The sequence below is a fragment of the Branchiostoma lanceolatum genome, chromosome 12, assembly GCF_035083965.1.
Source record: "Branchiostoma lanceolatum isolate klBraLanc5 chromosome 12, klBraLanc5.hap2, whole genome shotgun sequence".
Classification (NCBI taxonomy): domain Eukaryota; kingdom Metazoa; phylum Chordata; class Leptocardii; order Amphioxiformes; family Branchiostomatidae; genus Branchiostoma; species Branchiostoma lanceolatum.
Window position 1 is genome coordinate 14,014,862 of NC_089733.1, and position 10,241 is coordinate 14,025,102.

Sequence of the window (10,241 nt, forward strand, 5' to 3'; positions counted from 1 at the left end):
TGCAGATCTGGACATGCTATCCTATGCTTTGGTCGTCATTTTTAGTGGTGTATGTAACTTACGTTTATGAAGGTTAGGCATCCAGGTAAGTAATATACAAAGATATTTCAAACCCTACAACTGGATAGAATTCGGAGGTTTAATTCCGGACGTTTCGAGGGACATCCATCACTCATTTTATGAGGAAGGCAACTTTTTTTTGTCAACCTTTTTTTATTTTATTTCCACGTCCGCATCAGTTTTGGGGTCCCCGGAGTATATCAGCCAATAACTCCACATGTGTGATTCATGAGGGTGTGTGTAGGGTATACCGGCGTACCATTTCGTCTGTCGAAAACAGCAGGGATCAGCGTCGCATGTTATCAACGAGGCGACCTTTACACCCCACATCTAGCCTTTGATGAAATCTGAATTTGAAAAGCTACCATTGCGTGTTCAAATAGATCGGAAAACGTGCCGAAAAACTCCATACTTGATAGCTATAGAAACATTCCGGGACTTCAGATTTTCTTTCTAACACATATATATTTGTCTTTTTTTTAGTTGTTGTAAACTATATACTATATGACATCACCATTTGGATTCTCACACTAAAGAAGTATATATAACTAGCTTACAGTTGATGACACGAAACATGACACAAATATCAAACAAACAAGCATTTCTCAAAAGCAAAGTCTTCTTGCAAAGAAACCTGATATTTCTATAGGGGTGTCAGGATAGACATCAGTCAAAATATGTAAAACTCAAAGATGTGACAAATAACGTGCGTTTTTAAATAACATGAAAGAGCCAAGACCCTTGCAATGTATCTATATTTCTGTTCCGCGATTCCAGGGTCCATTATCAAACTATGTGACCAAAGCCAATAAAAGGTAAACTCACGTCAGTATCAAATCGTACAGCGTTCATGATGAACAATGACCCATGCACTCTGACACTCATTGGCTAAGAACACATGACGCCATTAGTATGGAAAGACCACAAGAAGTGGAAATTCTGTGAGTTTGCATTTTTTTTCAAATTTACTTCTAATACATAGATTTGTCTTTTCTTTAGTCAGTGTACACTATATGCCACAAATCACGATTTGGATTTTTATACCAAAGAAGAAATATAACTAGCTCACAGTTGAGAACCAACCACGTCGAAATGTCACATAATTTACTTAAAGGAGGGTCTACGGTTAGCATAATATGCAACCTTCAAACCATATATTTGTACCACAGAAAGGTGTTATCCATGCTCCGATATCGGCATTTATTTACACTGCTGTCGTTCCCATGGTCGGGACGTCGTCGTTCTCGTTCCCATGCCGTCGCTTGTGGCTGAGGTGGCCATCCGTAGTTCGTCTTTCCAGGTCCTGAACAAAAAGTGAAAATAAAAAACAATTTAATACTATGATCTGAAAATAATTATAAAAAGGTCTACTAACTTAAGTTAATCAATTAGTTTTGATCTATATGTGCTTTATTTTTATTTCTGAATATATGCTACTGTCAAGACAAGGCAACAAGACAAGACAGACTTCAACCCCTTACCCATATTGCTTTGCGACTCCTCTAACCCTACAAACAGTGGCAATATGTATTATAACGTTGTATTTGGTATATTTACTGAATCACAGCATAACAGAATCAAACACACACACACACGCGCGCACACGCGCACATGCACACACACACACACACACACACTGTCTCTCTCTTTCTCTCTCTCTCTCTCTCTCTCTCTCACACACACACACACACACACACACACACACACACACACTCACTCACTCACACACACACACACACACACACAGGCAGACATACACGCTGTTGTATGTAGTTTGAATGTATATGTTTACTAAGCCAGTTTGTTTATGTCACAATACTGAGGCCTTCTCAACAATAATTATCTATAACATTTCTTGCAAATTCAATAAAGTCATGACAAATGAAAAATCTACATAAAAAAGGTGATAAATGTTGATTTTCAGCAAAAAAATTAAAAGTCCTTTAACAGCATGTAGTCTAGCACATGATTACTGAATCGTTGATATCAAAACACCTTCCATGTACAATATTTGTAACCATCCGGTTGTAGACAACGGAAACGCAGGCAAATGAGATAAAGGTGCTGTTAGAATGATCTGGAATCATGGTAATGACTTGGCCTTTTTACACCTGACATGAGAAGCTCCGATGGGTGCACAAACGCCTATCAGAAGACTTTGATGACTCATTTTTCTCAGCTGGTTCATTCATGCGATTGAGAACCACTAATTGCCTACTGCGCGTAGTATATAGTGGAAACAACAGCTCATCGAGCAATACTATCAGAAGCTGTGGAAATCAGCTAATGTGCATAATATATGACTTGACACGCGCACGGCTACATAACGATATCGCCAACATTTACTATGACCGTATACCAAATTCCATATCAATCCATCCATTATGAGCTTCTGGAGTAATGCTGCGCTGAACCATTTACACCGTTACATTAGCACTCAAGAAGGCAACCTGTCAACTAATTAACAAGGGCTATGAAAGCAGGGAGGGCAGTGATGCATCCACAAAGAGCACGCAAGCCTTCTCATTTCTGCAAACATACGTATGACAAACTGTAAAAGTCCTAAACGAGTCTCAAATGAGCAAACATGTAAATATATATATACTAGTACTTAAATCCAGCCGTATTAGGTTAGCTGCTACCCAACTGGTCCGTATTGGCAGTGTTACGATCATTCAGGGAGACGCTACGTTAAGACAGCTGGATTTGAGGCTATAGATATACAGTAAGTCTCAATGTTTTACCTTGTTTGTTGTTAGACCATTCTTCCCATCAACACGTCCCTGAGGCTTAGTCTCTCGCGGAGTGATCTGGAGCCCTCGTGCACTTCATCTGTGAACCGTTTCACCGCCTTGCCCTGCTGCTTCGATGCGATTTCCCTACAATTTGACACATATTGATTCAAGTTTAGGATACGCTTAACTCAATCTATGCCATCGTTTTGATTTAAAAAAAAATATATCTAACATTTTCGTATCGATATTTTGTTTTGAGAGGAAGGCATCGGTGGGCCTTTTTTGCTGTTGCTTTTGACCGATGCCTCTCAAGCTTTTGACAGATGCCTCTCAAAATGGGATTGAAACAAACAACGTAAACGTTCATAATATCGCATTAAACAGAACGGGGCAGAACAGAACAGAACAGAATAGCCTAGACTAAGATAGAATAGAATAGATCTATCTAGAAGGAAACAGAACAGAAGAGACGCATGCAAATTTATATAGATTGTAGAATAGAATAACATAGAATAGAATAGCGTAGTTTACGACAGAATAGAATAGAATGGAATGGAATAGAATAGAATGAAATAGAATAAGATAGAATAGAATAGAATACAACACAATAGAATAGAACGAAATAGAATAAAAGAGAATGGAATACAACACAATAAAATACAATAGAATATATCTTTTTTATAAAAAACTAAAAAACAAAAAGAAAACGATAGAGACGACTCACATGAGCATGTTGACCAGTTGGCGCCTGCCCCGCTTGCTGAGCCGGGGGTGAGCGGTGACCATGCCGCTGCCGCCCCGGCTCCACCTGCCGAAGTAGTCGCAGGACGGAGACATGAGTTCCGGAGGACAGTCGTCCTGGGCCCGCACGGCGCAGACGGTCAGCACGGCGGCGAGGAGACACGGCAGCAGCGTAACGGTCTGCATTATCTGTAGGAGAAAAAACAAAAACAAGTTTTACGTTAGTAAATTAGCGACGACATTTGAACAGAAACGCCATATGGTGCCATATCATATCAACCTGCTACCTAAAAGTCATATTATCCTTGATTGAACCCGATTTAAAAACTTCCTTCCCAAGATCAAGGCAATGCAATATCTTTCGACAATTTTTTGTTGTCTTGAAGACAATTTGTGATCTTCTTACCAATCGAGATAGTCCCTCTCCAACTAGCCGCCGACCAAGCCAAAACGCCCGAACTCTTTCCGCTTAGAACGAAGGAAAAGCTGATATCATATACCGTGTTAACGAAGCGATTATATCGTGTAGGGTGCTTCTTTCACCGATAAAATGATTCAGAAGAAAGCTGAGACCGATCGGACCTCTTATGAGAGTGCCTTGTATACGCGTCTCTGAGGCCGGACCGAAATGTAAAGCTCGGTCAGTTTGTGAAAACATTTAATCCGACAGGTCAACGTGGGAGTTCCGGAGGAGCGGACCAGAGAATCGTCTTGTGTGTGTGAATCCTCCTTTGTGACTAGATCTGACGTTTTTCGTGACGTACATCAAAGTTCCGGCCCTCTCCCTGCGCTCACCGTTACACTGCACCTTTACTCGCCCCGTGCACCCCGTGCTAATTGGCTCGGAACAAGACGCCAATGAGTCCAGGTTTAGAAACACTTCGCACGTCCGGGATATCACCCCGTCATACATGTTATCTAAACCGCACCGTTTCCTGTAAGGTGTCCATCCAAAGTCATAATTTTTGAATAAGATGAATGAGAACTACGCGTGAAAGTGATGCTCAAAATTGCTTCTGCCTCAAACGATTCTGTAAATATTTTCAAACAATAAAACTTCGAAGTCGAAATACTACTCACCTGAATTTCTACGTAGGCGTTGTGTTAATTCGTTTGAGATGAAAATCGTCTGTGACTTTGTTCAGTTGTTGTAGAAGACCACCTTGAAGTAGTTTTTGCGAGGTTTCCTGCAGTTTAGAATGTTGAGATTAAAAATGTCTACAACGCTGTCCTTTGGATGACTAGAAGATAATTTAGAAGTCTTGTAGTAGTCAGGTCGGTTCTCTGTTGCTGTGCCGTAGGGGTGTCGCAGTTAGGTCTAGGTGGTCTTGGGCCCGCTGTCTCGGTGTCGTAGGTAGCCGTCCAACTTATATAGGCGGCAGGCGCTGCTTGTGGTCCGCCTCTTATCTATGCCCAGCTTCAGGTGGGTCCAGTCTTTGTTCGGGACAAGTCTGTTTGCGAATACTTGTCTCGACCTATGGTCATCGACTAATGGGAAGGAAGGGTGTTTAAAACATTCACAAACACCGCTTTTCGATAAGACTCGATACCTATTAATGAGACCAGGCAAGACATTGCTCCCACACTACCGGTACTAATGATCTTAACGAATTCTCAGAAGAGCTCCAATTAAGGGAGAAGCTCACGGATCTGGAATGAAGATGGCAACGAGACGAGCTTGTCGGCCTCCTCTGTAGGGTTGTGTAACGGACTTAACGTCTGATTTCGTTAACATCATCTTTAGCGAAGTGTGTAGACTCTGTCAATGAGTCTCTGGGGACTACCTCACGTTTGTACTGACGTGACTATTGTCTTCATTTGCTTACCGAAGAGACGGAGAATGAGATCAAAGGAAGGCAAGATCCTCATTATGTGGTCTGTTAGATGTCAACGTACGTTTTACATGTACAGTCAGTATGAACTGTTTGATATAGCCTGAGTGTCATCCTAGTTAGTTCCAGGCTCTGGTAAAGGGAGAACCTGGTAAGATGACACACAGGCTATGATCATCATCATCATCATCATCATATTTCAACAGGCTATGTTAAACACGATGGTATGGTGATGGTATGGTGAGCGGGTATGGTATGGTGAGCGGGCTAGAACCTGTCGATTAACTCAAGCTGGTGAAATAGTGTACTTTTAAAATTCTTCTCTCAGTAAACCTAATGTGTGCGTATTAAAGAGGCTTGGTATGAAATTGTTAAACACAGGTCATCAACATAAGTTGTTGTATCTTCAAGTCGTTAAGGGCCACGTACAACTGACTCGAAAAAAAAAGAAAGAAAGGCAAATTAGTAATGTCACCAAAACTACCGGAAAGGTAAAATGGCTTTGTTTGACTTGTCTAAGAATCAAGTAGAAGATGACACATACAGTAATTATTATAACAGACATAAAGTCAGTTAGAACGCGTAGCTATAGCACTACAGCAACGAAATCACACAGTCAACCAAATTTTCTACCTAACGTGAAATGCTTAACATAGTTTTGAATCATGTCACATTTCGGTAACAAATAACGAAATATACATTAAAAGGTAGTTGATATTATGTGGAATAAAAGACTTTCAGTCCCCGCTATGAAAATATATTGTTTATTGTTTTTTTCAGGCTCAATGTCCCATATTGACAAACACATACATATCGGCAAACACATCTAAAAACATTTCTAAATATGTGTATTATTCTTTTAAAATGCATATCATTTGTTGTTCGTTAAAACATCAAATCATAAGACTTTTATTTTTAAACAGGCTTCCTTATAGCTCGAGCTCCTTTTCACTGCGGTGACAACGTACCGTTCCACGTTGAGCCACCATTAAGCGAGCAAAACCTCATCAGTAGAGCAAGTGAATTTTATTGATAAAGGATTGTATCTTGTAAGTTGTGTGTGCTTTGTTGTCATTGAGATCATTTATTTTACGTATCGTATTCGTTTAGTAAAGTCATAGGTTATTCAAATCCCTAAAATTGGTCTCAGCCAAGTGGAAAGGGACGAACGAATCCGCAGGCAAGGTCAAAATGGAGACATTCGTTTTAGTAAAAAAACAGGGGCGATAAGCATCCACTCTACGGAGATGTGTACAGAGATAACTCCGGACCCCCGTGGAGCTCTGCGCAGGCTGGGGGGTACAGTTGGAGCGACCGTTAATTTAAAAAAAAGCTCACATCAACATGTTTTTCTCACTTGTTTACACTTGATATAAAAGGCGGGCTACTAAAAGCTCTTCGCAGTACTACTGGTCTCCACTCAGGCGACCTTGAACTATTCTTGTGTTATGACAAAAATTAACCGCAGAAAATGTAGCATGATAGTTTTCGGTCATGTGGAAGTATCGGCGGAAAGGAGGAACATTAACAAGTCTGTTATCTGTTTCCCAACTTTTGTACAATTGTACACTTTTCTCTCTATAACTTTATTACTTTTGAGTGTTGCAGGTGTAACTTCCAAAATGTTTCATTGCGACAGTGTACGACAATTTCTTACATTACAATGGGCACTCGTCCTGCTATCTAGAATCATTTCTGCCTAATGTATGATTGAAATAGTGTACAATAATTTCTTACATTGCGATTGTTATCTTCAGCTTGGATACACTTGTCCCACTATCTAGAATTATTTCTGCCTGATGTCATTTCTAATGCCAATATATGAGGTAATTGCGGACTTTCTGGGTCTCACAATCTATCAAGAGTTTGCACAAAAGTTTACGGTTGATTTGCTACTGCATTCCATCCTTAGAATATCTGAAGATTACTACATTTCTTACCTTCTTTCTTCTTCGACGTCTCAAGCTGACTTTACAAATAGTAGCCGTGGCGGTGACGTCACAGCGGTTACCATGGAGACCACACCCTTCCCAGGCATCCACCTGCACTCCTCGACCCCCTCGAAGTGCTCATAGCGTCGGGAGGGTCCTTCAAGGACGGACAAGTGCCGCGAAATTCCGCCGTATCCAGAAAACAGACCTATTTTCCTTCCTCGTTGGCCACCAAAAGTGCTTACAACGACACATTAGAGCGAAAACAGGAGCCGATGGGCGTACCTTTGATGTTGTTTCCTTAAGATAAGCTAAATAGGTTTTCTCACGTGGCTGCTCTACTAGTGTTGTTGTCATATATGTTACGTGTATTTCCTCATTTGATAGACCGATGTATCTATAACGAGATAAAGTACATATTGCATTGCCATGGTTATCTCAGTGTGGGCATTTTGAATGGAAAGCTGGTACACATTATGACAGGGGAAATGGAATAAAATCTATTGTCCATATGCATTCCGTGCACAGGTCGTTCCGTGTCAAGTCGCAAGTCAGTGTGCATGTAACACGTGCTATACTCTTCGACAATTGTATCTGTATCCGTATCTGTGAAGCCGGTATAACGACGTAATACACCTGCTTCCATCCATCCGTCCATCAACCCATCCATCCATCCGTCCGTCCGTCCTTCCATCTATCCACCCGTCCATCCATCAACCCATCCATCCGTTCGTCCGTCCATCCATCCATCCATCCATCCATCCACCCATCCATCCATCCATCCATCCATCCATCCATCCATCCATCCACCCATCCATCCATCCATCCATCCGTCCGTCCATCCATCCATCCATCCATCCATCCATCCATCCACCCATCCATCCATCCATCCACCCATCCATCCATCCGTCCACCCGTCCGTCCATCCATCCATTCATCCATCCATCCACCCATCCATCCACCCATCCACCCATCCATCCATCCATCCATCCATCCATCCATCCATCCACCCATCCACCCATCCATCCATCCATCCATCCATCCACCCATCCATCCATCCATCCGTCCACCCGTCCGTCCATCCATCCATCCATCCATCCATCCATCCATCCATCCATCCATCCATCCATCCATCCATCCATCCATCCATCCATCCATCCATCCATCCACCCATCCATCCGCCTACAAAGTTTTCACATTTCGAGTTAAAAAAAGATGGCCATGCCGTGCTCCGATCCATACCTTACATGACACCTCATGACACCGCTAAGTAAGTATTGAAGTCAACCGGAGACAAGTCTCGTTTGTTGTATATCATTCATACATGGTCACGTTTGTTCCTTTGATTAAGTCTCGCGTGACCACGAGGGTCAAGAGGTCGTAACCCTGCGCTGTGACCCTGCGCGTTACGCCTGATGACTCAGTATCAGACAATCAACTCACAAACCTGGACCCACACTACCTTGGTCTTTCATCAGTGACATCTATCACCTTTTTTGCACAGAAACATTCACCGGAGTTTTTTCTAACACGAATGAACTCGTCTCGTTTGAACTATAAATAAAACAGAACGGTTGTTTTAAATCAGGAGGTTTTAGGCGTCATTTCTCACGCACTAGAGCTGACCCCTGAGAGAGAAAGAGAGAGAAAGAGTGCGGAGAGAGATGGTACACAGAGGGAGGAAGAGGAAGAGGGAGAGAGACAGTGACTTTGGCCAGTAGAACAGCGTATATTAATATACATGTAGCTATGTATGTGCTCGTAGCACTAGTATGCAAACCATGCATTACTTTAGAGAGTTTGCATATGTACACAACTAATGACACATAAAAGCATGAGACTTGTCAATGTCATACACATACCCCTGTGGCGCGCCCTCCTTTATTTTAAGAGCTCTAATCGGGGGGTTATGCCACTGATGTTGACGAATAACCTATATCAACAGGTGCGGTGACTTACATAGCTTTATGTGGTTATGATAAGATATGACAAGTGGCGATAACACGCAGTGTCAGCGGTGCAGGTTGGGTTCACTATGCTCATAAGTATGCGGGAAATGTGATCTACCGTATCCGATAACTCATCAACGACACATTCCGGGCAAACATACACACCTAGAATCACCGTTTCCTTGTAAACTCTTTCACCTACTCAGTAGGGCTAAGTTTGGGGGATCTAATTATAGATAAAAGATGAATGTCTACTGTTTGAAAGAGAACTGCTGACGTGTTCACAAAGACCATGAGAGAATTTGTACAAATGTATAATTGACAACCCCATAAAAGCCTGATCCACTGGGCATTTCCTAATGAACTGGGCGGGTGGGCAACACTCCCAGTAGCGCAGATACCGGCGAGCTCACGATGGTATGGTAACCGGGCTAGAACCTGTCGATTAACTCAAGCTGGTGAAATAGTGTACTTTGAAAATTCTTCTCTAAGTAAACCTAATATATGCGTATTAAAGAGGCTTGGTATAAAATCATGATTTAAGGACTTATGGCTTTCTTATCATTTCCACCATGTCACACTTGCGGCTTGAGGAAAATATAGTTTGATTCTGTAAAATGCCCTTAATAAATTTAATGTCACTTATCTCACATGATGAATCAAAATGATTGGGGTTGCTACTTGTAAGAACAATGTGTACGTAAGCTCGGATTAATCCCATCCATGTAGCCTGTTATCCAAACCTATTATAGCTACTAGTCCACTAGTACTAGTTGCGGAGAGGAGACTCAGGAGCTATGAAATTCAAATTATGATAGGTTTGCCGTCGGGTACCAGGATGATCCGTAAGCATGTGTCAGTACTGTATGGCATTCTCTAGGTCATGTGACGGTCTATGTTGTTTTCGTCGACCACAGACGACCAGCAATCAGGCACATTCCGCACCTTATCTGCTGTGAAATACTCCGCATAATTCTCTTATCGAACACGACA

At 41.8% G+C, this 10,241-nt stretch overlaps 1 protein-coding gene across 2 annotated transcripts; it reads right to left on the reverse strand.

The window, feature by feature from the left end:
- Window positions 1-1,000: 1,000 nt before the first annotated feature.
- Window positions 1,001-4,961, reverse strand: LOC136446241 (uncharacterized). 2 transcript variants are annotated; one of them, XM_066444581.1, is made up of 4 exons: window positions 4,617-4,961; window positions 3,520-3,725; window positions 2,805-2,939; window positions 1,001-1,363 (listed from the first exon to the last, which is right to left on the reverse strand). In XM_066444581.1, exons 2-3 carry the CDS (start codon window positions 3,720-3,722, stop codon window positions 2,816-2,818), a joined length of 327 nt encoding a protein of 108 aa, XP_066300678.1. In that variant the 5' UTR covers window positions 3,723-3,725; window positions 4,617-4,961; the 3' UTR covers window positions 1,001-1,363; window positions 2,805-2,815. The 2 variants fall into 2 exon arrangements, with proteins under 2 accessions (XP_066300678.1, XP_066300679.1); XM_066444582.1 differs by lacking the exon at window positions 4,617-4,961 and adding an exon at window positions 3,943-4,432.
- Window positions 4,962-10,241: the final 5,280 nt, after the last annotated feature.